The 15,524-nt window shown below is 46.5% G+C and overlaps 1 protein-coding gene across 2 annotated transcripts in view; it reads left to right on the forward strand.

Moving 5' to 3' along the window:
* NINJ2 (ninjurin 2) overlaps window positions 1–6,404 on the forward strand; it is an 80,740-nt gene extending 74,336 nt beyond the window's left edge. The window contains exons 3-4 of one of the 2 annotated variants that reach the window (XM_019544581.1): window positions 2,784–2,972; window positions 5,728–6,404. In XM_019544581.1, the coding sequence (XP_019400126.1) occupies window positions 2,784–2,950 (167 nt within the window). In that variant the 3' untranslated portion in view covers window positions 2,951–2,972; window positions 5,728–6,404. The remainder of the gene's footprint in view (window positions 1–2,783; window positions 2,973–5,727) is intronic. The other variant, XM_019544580.1, reaches the window with a different exon arrangement.
* The last annotated feature ends 9,120 nt before the right edge of the window (window positions 6,405–15,524 follow it).

Genomic DNA, 15,524 nt, shown 5'->3' on the forward strand with positions numbered 1-15,524 from the left:
CATGCCTTCCTCACTAAGCTTAATCATTTCTAGCTTTTGATTTAAAGTGCGACTCTTCCTTTCACTTGAACACTTAGAGGCCATTGTAGGGTTATTAATTGGCCTAATTTCAATATTGTTGTGTCTCAGGGAATAGGGAGGCCCGAGGAGATGGAGAGAGACGGGGAAACGGCCGGTCGGTGGAGCGGTCAGAACACACACAACATTTATCGATTAAGTTTGCCATCTTATATGGGTGCGGTTCGTGGTGCTCCAAAACAATTACAATAGTAACATCAAAGATCACTGATCACAGATCACCATAACAAATATAATAATAATGAAAAAGTTTGAAATATTGCGAGAATTACCAAAATGTGACACAGAGACACGAAGTGAGCAAATGCTGTTGGAAAAATGGTGCCAATAGACTTGCTTGATGCAGGGTTGCCACAAACCTTCAATTTGTCAAAAACGCAATATCTGCGAAGCGCAATAAAACAAGGTATGCCTGTACATACAACAGGTAATGTCAGCCTCCAGGGTATGAGGCCTCTCACTAACACCTCTCCCAACCATGTGCCTAAGGCTCTTTGCTTGGAAGTTCCTGTTCTGCCAGCACACACACCTTCCTCTTTTCCCAGCACCATCTCTGTTGTACTCTTTGAAGGGGGAGATAGGGAATCCAGCAACTGCTACATGCCTTCAACACCAGCTGTCAAGCCACCTTGTCCAAGGCTCCCACCAGTTGCTGGAACCTGTCAACGAGACACATCAGTTGCTCTCTCATGTGAATCTCCCACTGCACACACACTCTTCAGCTGTAATGAACTGTTGGTGGAAGGCTGCCTGAGGCCTTTTCTCTGAATTGTTCTTAGCACAGACCTTTGCAGCCCTGACCACCTCTTTGCTGTCATGACGGCAAGATCAGTGAGTGCAGGCTGATCAGTCTCTACCCTTGCCTGCCCTCCTCAGTTTTCTCCAGTCCTGTTTGTGCCTACTCTGATCTTGCCTTTGGGGTTTGCAGAGCTGGCTACAGTCTCCAGAGCTGTCTGGATCTCAGCCTGGAGCCTCCATTCAGCTGGAAATATAACGATCTGTGTTTATCAGCCCTTCTTAAACACAAGCCCAGCTCCTGTTTGGTATTGTGAGCCACATTGCTATAAAGTGTGCCTATGCTGTAAGCAGCAGTAACTCTCTCTCTGTCTGTCTTTTGGGTAGTGACTCTCAACATTTTTAGAGACTCAGGGCCCCCTCCATCACTTTTCTGAATTCAGCAGCAAAGTATTTCAAAAGGCAACTTCATTCATTTTTTGACTAGGGAAAAATAATAATGTAATTCTTCTTTTGCAAGGGTCTAGGTAAGGAGTGTGGAAAATGTGGCCCACAAGCTGGATAAGGCCTGCCAAGCCATTCTATCTGGCCCGCGGGGCCCCTTAAAAATTTAGAAAATTAATATTTTTCTGCCCCTGGCTGCCTGTCATGCGGCCCTCGATGGCTTGCCAAAACTCAGTAAGTGGCCCTCCGCCCAAAATGATTGCCCACCCCTGGTCTAGGTTGCAGTCATGTTGGTCTAAGGACATAGGCAGACAAGGTTCTTTGGGTAAATCTGATATCTTTTATTAAACCAACTCAAATAGCTGGAAAATATTCTTTGCAAGCTTTCAGGCACAAACACCCTTTGTCAGGCTAAGGAAGCATTTGTGTTTGTCTGTGCTGTTCCTGGATGGGATGAATAGTAAAGAAACCAGAGGCTGGTATGCATGCAAAAAAGCCAGTCTGTGACAACATAAATAGGAATCAATGGGTGAGAGACAGGTTGTGGGGTGGGGGGAGGAGGAGGGGGGAATGATTGCAGTTGGTAAATAGTGGAAAGGTACCTGTGGAGTCAGATGTTAGGCAGGTTATAATGTGTCATAAATCCAATGTTTATTTTCAGTCCATGATTTTTTGTATCCAGTAGACTGATAAAGTAAAGTTCATAGGCTGATCTGTGAAAGGTGTTGTAAATTCCCTTTGAGGATTAGAACTGAGAGATTGGAGAGAGAATGGTTTCCTTGTGAGAAATGTGCCCCCACAGGTAACTGGGTATTCTTGTCTTTGATAGATTTCCAGTGTGCATTCATTTGGGTGCACAGTTGTTGTTTGGTCTCTCCTACAAACTTCCTATCAGGGCATTTGGTGCATTGGATAAGATATATTACATTTGTGGAGGTGCATCTGTAAGATCCAGGAATGCTGATGGTTCTGTTGTGGGGTGTAGTACATATCTTCGCCACCTGGACAGTTACTACCTCTCTCCCCCCCACTCCAACCTGTCTCTCACCCATTGACTCCTATTTACATTGTCACTGACTGGCTTTCTTGCATGCAGACCAGCCTCTGGCTTCTTTACTATTCATCTCATCCAGGAAGAGCACAGACAAACTGCAAATGCTTCCTCAGCCTGATGAAGGGTATTCGTGCCTGAAAACTTGCAAAGAAGAATTTTTTCCAGCTTTCTGAGCTGGATGCTACAGCACCCTGGTTGAGAATCACCAATTTGTAGCTTGATAATAAGAGTGAGTACTCAGCGCATTGGAAATACCAGGCCTTCCTTAGTTAGTTCTCACTGCTCTGACCTCTTAGTTGATTGTAGTGGAGCTACAACCTCTGTAGAATTCATACGACCATTCTCTCAATTCTGAAAGAGTAACTCCTCGGGCAAATGAGAGGCAGGGACCCGTGTGCACTCAGCAGTTGGAGGTCAGGGTTCATTTGGGACATAAGGCTTTGATTCTCTCTGCTTTGTACCCATCTCATAGCACGGATGAACCTGAATAATGTTTCAAAGCAGCTGCGCCTGAATGTGCTCAACAACACTGCCACAGCTCTGATCTTCATCACAGTCATCCTCAACATCTTCATCACAGCCTTTGGAGTACAGAAGACTGGGCTGTACCCTACCAGGAATTTCAGGAGGCCTTACTGATTCTGGAAAGCAATGGAGTAAGGCATTGAAGGGATAAAATCCCCCCAGCTACCCATCTTTGGGAGCGTACCCTCTTGTTGTAGTCAAGGTTGTTTTGGAAATCATCGCTGCATAGCTAATAGGGTGTGGGGGCAGTGGAGCAGCCAGTCTAACACGCATGCAGACATACAAAACAGAAAGTCCTTCTGTGCATATTATTTAGTGGAGAGAGGCTGCCTAGGCTCTGTAATGGGACATCTTGGGAAAGGGAATTTTCTGATTTGGTCTAAGCCAAGAATGCTCTAAATGCACATTTGTGGGATTCCTCAAGTGATGAATAGTAGTAGTCTGTCTACAACAGATTGCAAATACTAGTGTGGATACTCATAGTGACTATGGGATAGGAGTCAGGCAGTGGGAAGGAGGGTGTGGTGGGTCCTGGGGACAGGCTAGGCTACAAAGAACCAGTCAACAGGAAGAGGGATCTGGTCAGGGAACCTATGGGATCTGGTGGGAGATAGGAAAGCAGTGGGAGAAGTACTTTGTCAGAGTGGTCACTGGTACACAGTAGCCCTCTTTGTAAGAATCTGACCCCTGACCTTTATTTTTAGATGAATCACATGAATGAGTCTGGGTTTTCAAATGGCTGTGTTCTTGAATCCAATTAGAACATTGCATAACTCCTTAAGTCTGGGCAAGAGATAACAGGAACATAGGATTGGAAGGGGCCTCCAGGGCCACCAAGTCAAGTCCCCAAGGCTAGGGACAGAAGTTACACATAAACCAGTTTAAGTGATCAGGAATTGGTTTAAACCTGTAACAGAACACAAGTTCAGTGCATATAACCCAGTTTCAAAATGGCTGAAATTGGTTTAAGATTAACCTGATTGAATGTAGTATCAGACTTAACTGATTTGGGTCAAACTGGTTTATGGAACTTCTGTCCCAGACCCCTTCCTGGTTCCAGTTAAATAGGAGTCCCCCAGCATCCCACCATGCTTTTCAGCCCTGGACTGGGCTGTGCTCCCTAGCCAGAGCTCAGCTGGCTAAGTACGGGGTGGGGGACTGCAGGCACAGCAGTGTCTGCCTGACTTCCTCCTTCCCCACCTTCCCCTTACTCACTGCTCAAGAGCAGGGATCCCCCCTCTCCCACAGTAGGGACGCAAGTGTCACGGACCTCAGCCAGCATCTGGCCGTGCTATCCCCATGCTAGCTAATGCTGAAAGGTGTCCATGTCTCCAATTTAACTGGAACAAAGGCAGATAGAATGGTGTCCACTTAGGGCTTTTTGGAACTAATCAATATGTCACTGGTAATGTCCCTCCATTGTTCCTTACAAATGCCTTGGAAAAAGCTGTTTAAGAAGAGCTTGAACAAATGAGAGACTTTTGTTTTCTTGATGAGTTGATAAGCTTAGTGTTTTGATAAGCTGCCTGCTGGTTTGCTTCAAAGGCTGCAATCTGTCAATGTTCAAGAGGGGACAGAGAAAGGTGTGAGAAGTGACCTGGTTTGCAAAGAATGCAGTGCCTGTCAGTTTGCTACAGACAATATGAAGAAGCAGGGAGAGGGAGACTGAAAATCTCAGTATCATCAACACTTGCATGCACTGCATGCAAGCAGTCCTCCCTACTCTCTCGCCCCCTCCCTTTGCCTCAGAGTGCTAGCCAGTGGCCAGGGTCTGGCAACACTCCCCACCCCTTGAGCCATGAAGGGTGGAGGGAAGCCTGGTGATGGCTGCTTTCCCATCCCCCTCCAGGCACACCCCAGCTGGAGACTGTGCAGACCAGGGTGGGGGTTAAACCCCTCCCTAATCATAGTGTCTTGCTGCAGCCTGGCCATACTCCTCCACAGCTGAGCATTATGGAAGTGAAGGGAGGGCTGCTCTAGCTCCCCACCTGAGCCACCGCAAGCTATGCCAGCATTTCTTAATTCGGATGTCTACCCACTTGCAAATCAATCCAATCTCTGCAAGTTAGATTAAACTGCAAAGATCAAATCTATTCAGGCTCAGGCTTTTTGAATGTCTGGCCCTAGCCCAAATGGTTCATACAACTGAGGTTCTACATATGCCTCTGTTGTATGACTCTGATCTTCACCAAGGGTGCTGGGCCAGTGACCAGTGGGGAAGACCACAGAAAAATGGAATGGGGTGTAGAGTGAGGCAGGAGTTCTGGATTCAGAGCAGAGGGCTGTAATGAGACCACAAGACCTCAATGAGATGATATTGGCTTTGGATGTCAGAAGACTTGTAGGTCTTTTGGACTGAATCCCATGTTGATAAACTAAAGAGATTTCTACAAGGAATGACACCATGAACGACACGTGCCTCTGGCAGCTGGGGGGGCACAGCAGTGGTGGGAGTATGGTGGAAGCAGCAGGAACATAAAGGCAGCGGCAGGACCATGGTGGCAGTAACTTGGGAGCTCCCTTAGATGCCAGTGGCACTGGTGGCGGCAGGGGTGGGGCAAGCGCCAACCAGCAGTCGGTGACCACCCGCAGACACCACCAGCAGGGTTGGTGGTGGCCAGTGATGATCGCTGAGTGCCCACAGATGCTGCCAGCAGTGTCAACAGCACCTTTTCGTACAGGGTGCATGTGCACCCATATGTACTCCCGTGAATGACACTATGAAATGCATGCGTTTATGCCAGGTGGGGAGGGCTGGGTTGAGAGAAGCAAACACATGCACAGAGCAGATCAAGGGATCTTTGAGGTGTTGCTGTGAATTGTCTATGCAGCTCTTCCAGAGCCAAGTAATCCTGCGTGCTCTTACTCTGCATCTTTTGTTTTTCTTGCAGGAAGCTTGCCTGGCAACGAACAGGGAGGGATCCCATCTTCCATTTTATGCTGGCCTCAGCAGAACCCTGCATATCAATGATGACTGAAACCCCCCCAAGTATTTTAATTATTAAACACGTGTCATTTTTATGCAGGCCCTGTTACAATGCACATACAGCTTTGCAAGACTGAAAACATCCTTAGAGTTTCAAAGCTAGTGAAAACTGTGGAGATATTTCAGGAGAGGGCTATGCAAAGAACAGGACACATGCCATCTCTCTCTCATTTTAGTTCTCTGCTTTTAATATTTTGCTCATTTTCTAAAAAGGACTGAATTCTAGGTTCAATCATTTATCGTGTAAGCCTAGTATCTGTAAATTGTCTGGCTTGTGTGCACCAAGTTTAACATGTAATCCCTGAATTGACACTCAAAATGTCCTAAACATAGGGTGCATTTTTTATTAGGAGGGAAGCAAGAGGTGTGTGCATGCTTTACAATAGGTGATATGAACAATAATATTTGTATGTTTTTAGACAAATAAATAGTTTTTAATATTAATTTTTATTTGTCTGGAAAACAATTCTTCTGCAGCGTTGGAAACTTCTACTTGCTTCCATTTTCAGTTATGGTCAAACATCCCTGCAAAGGCCTCTGAGAAGTGCTCTAGGGCAGGAGGATCAAAGATATGGCCCATGGAGCCATGTGATTGGGCCCCCCAGTGCCAACTATGGATCTCGGAGCAGCCTTTAGGCAGCATGCAAGGCTTGCCAGATGGCCCCACACACAGCACCTGCTCCAGCTCACATCCTGGAGCAGCCACGTGACACTCTGTGGCCCGTGCCAAATACAGCATCAGCTCCAGGGCCACACAGCACAGTCCTGGAGTGGCTGGAGCAGGACCAGGTCACACGAGGCACCCAGTCTAGCCACTCCAGAACATCCACTGGAATGTGGTCCAGCCTGCAGAGCCAGGCAAGCTCTACACCCCTGCTTTAGGGATAATATGCTGATGGCAAAACACAGAGTGAACCTGGCTACACCTGGCAAGCAAAATAGATCTGCTTGCCCTGCAAGTACAAAAAGTAATATATTCAACTATAAAACAGTACCAGTTTGCAAGTCTGCCCCCAGCACCTGATGCCCCCTGGGGTCTGACCTACTTGCCACACTCTCCGTGCCTGCCCTCACCTCCAGTCTCACCCCTGTCACACCTTTGACACTATCAATAGTGAGGAGGCAGTCCCTGGGGGCCAGGAGTAGCTTCTCTGATGCTTTGCTTTTTGACATAGTCCTTGGGCTTCTCCATCCCAAACTCAGTCCTGGGGTCTATATGTTTTTGTAGGGGTGCTTCCCCTTTAAGCCAATCCCCAGCCACTTTTGGGGGTTTCAGCTTTTCCCTTTTCTTGTGACCGAGCCCTCAGCCCAGGTCCACTGCCTCAGACATAGGCTGAGGCCCAGAAGCTTCTCTCTTCTTTGCCCAAGCCAGGTGTCAGTCTGTAGAGTTCTCCCAAGCCTCCAGATAGAGTTACCAATCCTCCAGGATTGCCCTGGAGCCTCCAGAAGTTAGATACAAGTCTCCAGGAGATACCCAGAATCACCCAAGAGATAAGCAATAGGGCATTCATTAAAATAAATATTGTGCTGAATCTAATTTATACAGTAACCCAGTGAGTTTTTAAAATGTAACAGTAATGCGCATTTGCCTTCCTGATGAAGTCTACACACCATAACCCGTAACTGATCTATGCAGTCACGTTAGCAATCCAAAAACCTCCTGGAATAGATTCAGAGTTGACAACCCTACCTCCAAACCACCAGTGTCCTGAGTCAACAGGTCCCATCAGCCTACAATCTTCTGCCCACTAGCTCCTTCCAGCTTCCCTTGATACCTAGGCTGTGCCCCACACCTGGGCAGCTTAGGCTCTAAGGAGTTTCCTCTACAGCAGCTCAGGGCCAGACTAAAACTCTAACTCTGGAGCTAGGCGTTAAGTATACTGGGCTCCATTTCCTAGCCTCTGATGGACCTAGGTGTTCCTGTTTAGCCCACCAGGCCTCCTGTTCCTACTGCAGTCTGACCAGCTGTTCTGCATTTGTTCCTTAGCTACCTGCTTGCCCAAGCACAGCCCCTGTGGCTTACTGCAGGGCATCTTGCCCTGAATAACTTTCTGCAGCTCTTTGTATCTGCTGCTGTGCTACTTACTTTTCTGCAGCTGCTCCTGCTTAGTTGCCTACACTGCACTGCAGCTCCCCTGATGCTGATCTCTTAATTTCTAAGCAGCAGGGGTTAGGGAAACCTACTACAATAATAATATATATTTTATATGTTGAAGAGTGAATTGGGTTTTAAACTTTTGTTTCACTGATATTTTAAGTGTTATCAGTAACAGGAATATTTTTGAAAACATTTTCATCGTATTAGTGCTGTTAGGAACTCTACTGTATTGCAATGAGGTTTTGGCTTAAAGCAATAATCTGACTTCATGTTTCTTCAGATTGTTCTGAAACAGCAGATTATTTTGTGGAGGGCAAATTCTTGGACTGCTGTTGTCACACAAAAACTAGATTTTTAAAAATTGGCTGTTGGTTTCATACATAATTACATGTTTTTCTGCTTATTTTTCTCACTGATTTCTCACTTGGAAAGCAGGGCCAGATTTCAATACAGATGAAATCTGAAATATTTGATAATTAAAAGAAAATTCCTACAAGTACTGGAATTTGAATGTTCCCATCATAGCTAAACAGAAAGGAATAAAAAGGACACAAAAATATTCATGTATTCTCCTTGAAAGAGCTCCTATGACATACTGACATAGTAATTAAGCCTGTAGGAGACTTGGCTTTGACAAGTGTTATTATTCACTTATAAGCAGAGACAGTCACTTGCATATTTGATATTCCAGATCTCCCAGAAACGTTTGGTGATGAATTTTTGTTAAATCAGAGATGTTGGCATTGTTCTGCAGACAGGGCTAAATGATATTGGTGATAGGGCTGGGGAGCTGGCTTTGTCACTACACTTGACTCGCATTCCCCTTGTTGATCTTTCTATGAATCTCTCTGTATCAAGAGCAGCACGAGGGCTTTGGAAGTCACTGTGCTGTTTGTGTTTAAAGATATGCAGAATCTGAATACACTTCACAAGCCAGGTAAGTGCCACAAGCCAGCTGGGATTTGATGCACAGAAGGAACTGTTAATCCATGTTAGACCACAGAGAAGTACATAAAGGAAAGATGCATGAGAAAGCCCTTTGCTTTTAAATCTTTCTATGAATCAGCATTTCATGGTTCAGTCTGTGGCCATATCCACAACCTTAACCAACCATTGCTTTGGCTCTTGTTAATTCGCAAGTGAAAATCCCATTTACTCAAAGGAGTCTAAGTTCAAACCCTTGACTCTTCTGGGCCAGTTTCTGTACCAGCAAAATGGAGATAAAAACATCTACCTGACAAGAGTACAAAGAGGCTACCTCCATTTATGCTTGGAGACACTTTGATGAGAGAAGCAATGGAAATATAGCAATTTTATTGTGTTCCCAGCCTTGCAGCACTTTGCCTTATAGTTAGGGGTCTTCCCAACTTGAGGAGGCAGGCAGCCAATTTCATGGAGCAATCACAGGACTGGCTGCCATTTTCATGCACTTATTGCAGTGGGGTCCCCCCATGCTTGTTTGGCCAAGGGGCCCCAGCAGTGCCGCCCCTCCCTAATGATTGGCAGATGGCTCAAAACTATGTCTTAATTACCCTGATTAAACCCAAGGAAGCCATTAAGTGTGGATTAATGGTTTCCCCAGGCTTAATTGAGGTAATTCAGCTGCAGTTTTGGGCCATCACCAACCTAAGCATTCAAACTCAACCTTGCATGTTGGGGTAGACACTAAGCAATAGGTTGGGGGCAGTGCAGCCCCAGCTCCTTCCCCACTATCTGTCCTAAGCCATGCATGCACCCACTGCCAGCCATAGGCCAGGCCAGCGATCCATGGATCTAAGTGCAGGTGCTTGCAGCCTCTCTGCTGCCTTCTGAAAGTAGCTCTGTGCCCACTGCTCCAAGATTGCAGGGCTTCCTGCCCTTTTCTTTGCTTGCTGGTAAGTCGGGGGGTTCTAGCAAGCCTGCTAAAATCATGGAACCTGTTGTTTTTCATGGCAAATGCTTGGTTTCACATTTTCTGCAAAAAATGCAAACCCACATTTTTGTTAGGTCCCTACCTATAAGATATTGCTTACTGATTCCTCTAAGCATTTTTCCTCTTAAGCAAAAGGCCTGCAATGGGTATTTCTTAGCAGTAGACATGTGGATCGTTTCCAGACTGTGGTATACACACACACACAATAACGTTAGTGACAGGTCAGGTCAGGTTTGCCTGCTGCCATAATTGCCAGTAGATGGTACTATCTGTGACTGTTAATGTTGAGTGCTGGGCAGCAGTTAAATAACCTGGCAACCTCTAGGGTACCAATGGCTTTGGGCAGAAGAGCATCTTAAGAGGAGGTATGAGTCTTACCCCTAGCAGGGCAAAAGCCATCAAACCATTTGAGGAACTGAAGTCCACTCCATGATAGGGTAGACTGGACTCTTTAACCCTGGTCAGCAGTCAATCTAGGAGTGAAGCCCCAATAGATGGACAGATGGATAATCTCCTTTGTTCTGGCAGCCAAGCTCGTTCCAAATGTACTGGCACCCGCTTTTGCTTTGGATTAAACTAGCAAGGCTGAGAGGGGGTACACTGGTAAGTAGGCCAATTCAGTGTCTCTATATATACTGCCTAGGCTTTTGCACCTTGGAGAGGTCATTCCAGATTTATTTTATCTTCCAACTTAGTCATCATCTCCCTTTGTTTACATTGTCTTGGCTCTGTACCACCCTGCTCATACTCCCATAGGTGACAGGGCCAGAGAGAACAAAACAGGCTTTTACTTTTCCATAAACCATTGCTGTAGAAGAGCTGACCTATGGCTTATGAGCTGTCAGATGCTGAGCTTAGCTTGGGGTTCCTTCTTGTAGTTTTCTCTATGAGATGGTGCCTGCTGGCTGAGACAGAGATTGGTCTATCCTCCTCATTATCCATTTTGTGTTCTCTACTATGCTTCTAGGTGCTTGAGGTAAGAAATCTATGCTGTCTCTAGGTCTATCCCATTCTCCATGAGAGAAGCCTAGAGAAAAAACAGGCTATTGGCTTGGACGCACAACACCTTTAAACTAGCAGAACCCTGGTATAAACAAGGAGTGGGTGCACACATGTGGCGATAAATCATTGTAACTAACTGAAAACCAGTGTAGTATTACCTTGGTAACAAGGAGGAACAAAACTACACCCATGTAAGTTAACCTGTAAGGGTTGTATGTTCATTCAATTCAGGATAGCTGTTTTCTCAATGCAAATAGGCTATTACAGGTGCTTTTGACACTTAGTGGCTAGGTGCCATCATAGCATTTACTGTAGCAGCTTCCTGTGGTTGTCTGGTCCCGGGTTTGGCTTACAACAGTAATCAGTGTACAAACTCAGTGTAAGTTTCACCAATATTAATGTGTTGCATGTCTAGATCCTGTGTCCCCCTAAATTAGTACCTGCTATGCCTACTGTTTGAATGGGGGGATGTTAATCTGATCCCAACTACCACCTTATGCCTTGGTTATTGCCATCCTCCTGCTGTCTGCGGCAGACAGTAATCTCTGTTCCATTAACAGCATCTTCTTTTGGATGAGACAAGAAGAAACATGTGACTTATCAGTTGCTGCAGTGTGAGGCTGGCGGGTGTTTGAGGAATGCACAGATGGAGGCGAGCTTTTGTAGGAAGAAAAAAATGTATTTATAAACCCTGCGGGGTGCCAGTTGATCCCTCTGTCCTAACAGAGGGTGGCCTGGGAATCCTCTTGAAGGCACAAAGCCCCAGTAAGGCATGGAATTCGGAGGTACAGTACAGAACTTAAATACAAGGCATTGGTGGCTGCACCACCTTTCAGACATTCACAAGCAATGAGAGAAGACAACACATTCATACGAGGCAAGCACAAAAAGACAGCAACAGAACAGTCACATTATCACAGTCGGACAGAACCCGTTCTCTCCTGGGCTGTGTGCTGGGCTGCAAAAGAACCAGTCGCAGAATCCCCCAGGGAGTGAAAAGGGTCCAGTGCCTCCTGGTAATTCCTACAATGGAAACATGATTGACTTTTGAAGGGAGAAGCCAGCTTCCCTGCTTTGGTAAAGCCAGGTTCCCCATAGCCCTTTGTGCCATCTTTGGGGCACTGTAATTTCCTGAGACTTGCTTCCTGCATGCTAGCAGAGAACTCCACACAGCAGTGGCTCTAATACTAGCTGCTTTCACAGCAACCAGATAGTTTCAAAGCAGTGATTGATCTCAGATTTAGTGTCCCCCATTCAGGATTCCTGGTGGCGTGGAAAGGACTATGCCTGACCCTATCATCACTGTAGAAAAGCCAGACACCTGCCTGAGCCTTAAGCAATTCCTGCTTCACTCTTGATTTTTTTTTTTTTTTCTGGGGCAAAAAGAGTTGTCTTGGAGGAGGGGATGCACCCTTTGGATTAAACCCTTCACTTTTCCACACCAATTTCAGCCTGGCTTTACCCACAGCCTCTGGCAGACTCAGTCCTGACCTCATGTGACCACCTTCAAGGCTGCAAGGCTAATCAGACTCCATGGACAATTCTCCCTGATGGTTTTCCACTGAGTCTGCCAACTAGTCCTAATTTGTATTAGTCATGTTTATGATGGCAGTGCCTGTGGACCAGTTAAGATTAGGACTATGCACTGTACACTACAACTGTGCTGTGGATGCCTGCCTTCTGGAAACTGGTCTGACACACTACAGCTCATTTCCTATATATCAGCAAGCCCTGAGGAGGTAAAAAGTCTTGTCAATTCTAATTTGGCTTGAAAGATACGAAGAAAGGAGCATGTTTGATTGGGCAGCAGAAGAAATCCTTCAGTGAAATCCTGACACTGCTGAAGTCAATGGGAATATTACAACTGACATGAATGGAGGGGGAATTGCATCCTACTTTCTACACTCAGCCCTGCTGCCAACTCATTCTGAGAGCCCAGGGCTGTCACTGAAATTCTTTGCTCTTCAGTCTCCCTAACTATAAAATGGGAATAGTGATACTTTATGACAAGTACTGAGCACTATTTATAGTGTATTCTATTCCTAGGAATAGAAGCTCTGTTGCCGATTTGCCATATAACAGGAATTTCTTTACAGAGGCAGTACAAACCAGCTGGGGAGCCTGCAGCCCCTGCCACTGGAGGGAGGAAATGCAAGAACTAGAGGTGTGTCATGCTATGAACATATAGGCTTGAGCCCTTGGGGGAAGCTGCATGACAGGACAGGTTCTGAGGTACAACAGACAGCAAACCTCAGCACGTTCCACACAGAAACACCCAGCTGCACCTTTTACACGTACAAATTCCCCCTAGGTTGCATTACTGAAAACAGGGAGGTTTCATTTGTTGGCCCCATCTGCCCACAAACTTACTTCCATGTTTTTTTTCACAGTTTCTAAACACGAAATTGTCATAGGTCCACCGAAGTTCAGTGGCCTATCAGGGGTGGGCAAAATATGGTCCACAGGCCAGATCCAGCCTGCCAATTGATTGGACCTGGCCCATAGGCAGGTGCCTGCCAAGTAAATGGATCCAGCCCTGGGGCAGGCGGCAGTTCTGGCAGCTGCATGGTGCTGGGCAGCCAGGCCTGCCACTCATGGGGAAGCAGAAGCATGAACCCACTTGCATTTGTAGCATGCTCCACCCCAAGTGTGGACCTGGTAACTGCCAGCCACATCCACAGCTACCCAAATGCAGCTGGCAGCTTCTGGGTTGGGGCTTTAGGTACAGGGGAGGGAGAGGGGCAGAGCATGCTACAGCTGTGGGCTGTGGCCAGCACAGAAGCCTGAACCCACGCACAGCTGTAGCACGCCCTGCCCCCCACAACACCGAGAGCCCTGACGTGGAAGCTGCTGGTTGCATCTGAGCAGCTGTGGATGCAGCCGGTAGCTGCTGGGTCCAGACTGGGGTGGGAAAGGGGGAGAAAAAGGGGCAGGGGGACATGCTACAGCTGCAGGGAGGTGGACTCCAGCCATAGTGGGGTTGTGCTGAAGCTGTGGGTGGGTTCAGGCTTCTGCACTGGTCACAGCTGAGAGGGGATGGGAGGGGGAAGGAAAGGAGGAGGGATGGCTCTTGACATGTCACCAAAAGTCATTAAGTGGCCCACCAACCCAAATAATTGCCCACTGTTGGGTTAAGGCCTGCCAGTTTCTGTAGCCAGCAGTGTCAAAGGGAGTGACACAGTTAGCCACTTTCAATTTCCCAGCTCAAAAGACCAGGTATCTGTTGACAGCTGGGTTGACTGGAGAAGGGCCTTGGGTACAAATATGGAGCAAGGCTTGAACTCATACCTCTACAGCAAGACATCTATTTTCCTCTGCCACCACCCTCCATATATAATAAAGGACCTTATTTCTGACAAGAGGCTGATATTTGGAATGGGCTGGAGGATTCATCTCCACAAGTCCCAAATGGCTACATTCATATAAAGGTTTAATAGATTAAGAAATGCAGTAGCCTTGCATGTTCCTGTACACTGCTCCACTCTGCATGGTGTGCTCTGCTCAGCCCCTGACACTTTTCCTTGCTCCTGTCAAGCAATGAGTTGAGACTGGGGTCAGCTCAGAAAACAAGCTGACAACCTAGGCCTAAATCCTGTGCGCCAAGATCAGTCTACTGTTTGCTGCTGGAGATTGCAACAATGGCAGCAGGGGAGTCTGTTTGGTGCCACGGAGTTCATTAAGGACAAATGAAATTGTAACTTAAGGGTAGCACACAATGTATGCCTGACCTTGATCACCATTGTATGAAAGGCAGAAAATTCAGGCACCGACTCAGCCCTGCAATTTGTCCTAAAAATCTGTTACTCTGTCAACTGATTCCCACAAACTGCAGGTAAGCAGAAGCAATCTTTCCATCTGGCTGCTCTCTTCCCTCAGTGTAGGAGGCCAGCAGCAATCTGTGTAATATGGCCTTGCCATTGACTTCAGTTGAAGCAAGGCTCCATTGTGTTTGAGCAGCATCCCCACCCATAGTCCTTTTACCAGTGAAACAATAGACCCTTGCCATCCTTTTAGCAGTGCAGTTCACAGACTTGCACAATCCTGCACCAGAGCAAGCACCAGGCTGCAGGTCCATTGTACCAGAGCTACATGAAGCTTCCTTCATCCTTCCATATGTGCAGAATCCTTAGGTGCTCTTGTGCTTCTGCTAAGGCACACCAACCTGCTCTCTGCACAAGTCATAGCTACAAAAGAACATGACTGCAAAGTCAAAACTTATGACATTAACCCTCAGATGCTGTTATCTGCAGAGCAAAAGGGTCAGAACAATTTCTCTTTTCACTGATAAAATTACACTGTTTCAACTAATAAAATATTGCCATTTCTTCCCTGTTAGGAGTTCTCTGGTGTCAATGGGACAAGCTTGTTCGTCTGCCAGGGCCACAGCTGTAGATAAGGCTTCTCAGTTACAACAGAGGTGGCCTTACCTGGCCTCTCCAAGTCCCCACCAGCAGTTTCAGGCAGAGGACACAGTTGGTTCTTAATATTAACTTCAGGCAATCACAGGCAAATGCTGCCTACTGTTTACATTCTGTATGGAGCCTATGGTTTGCTGAACCTGAGTATAGTTTTTCCTATTGATTTAAGTGAAAGACGGTGAAATGGACTAAGCACTGGCAGCTTCAAGTTTTTTTCAGCTGTTCATCACGTAGTCTCTGCCAGGCTGGGATGTGGGGATTGAGGTACAATG

The sequence above is a fragment of the Crocodylus porosus genome, unplaced genomic scaffold (genome assembly GCF_001723895.1).
Source record: "Crocodylus porosus isolate Cpor-Errol unplaced genomic scaffold, CroPor_comp1, whole genome shotgun sequence".
In the NCBI taxonomy this organism is placed as follows: domain Eukaryota; kingdom Metazoa; phylum Chordata; order Crocodylia; family Crocodylidae; genus Crocodylus; species Crocodylus porosus.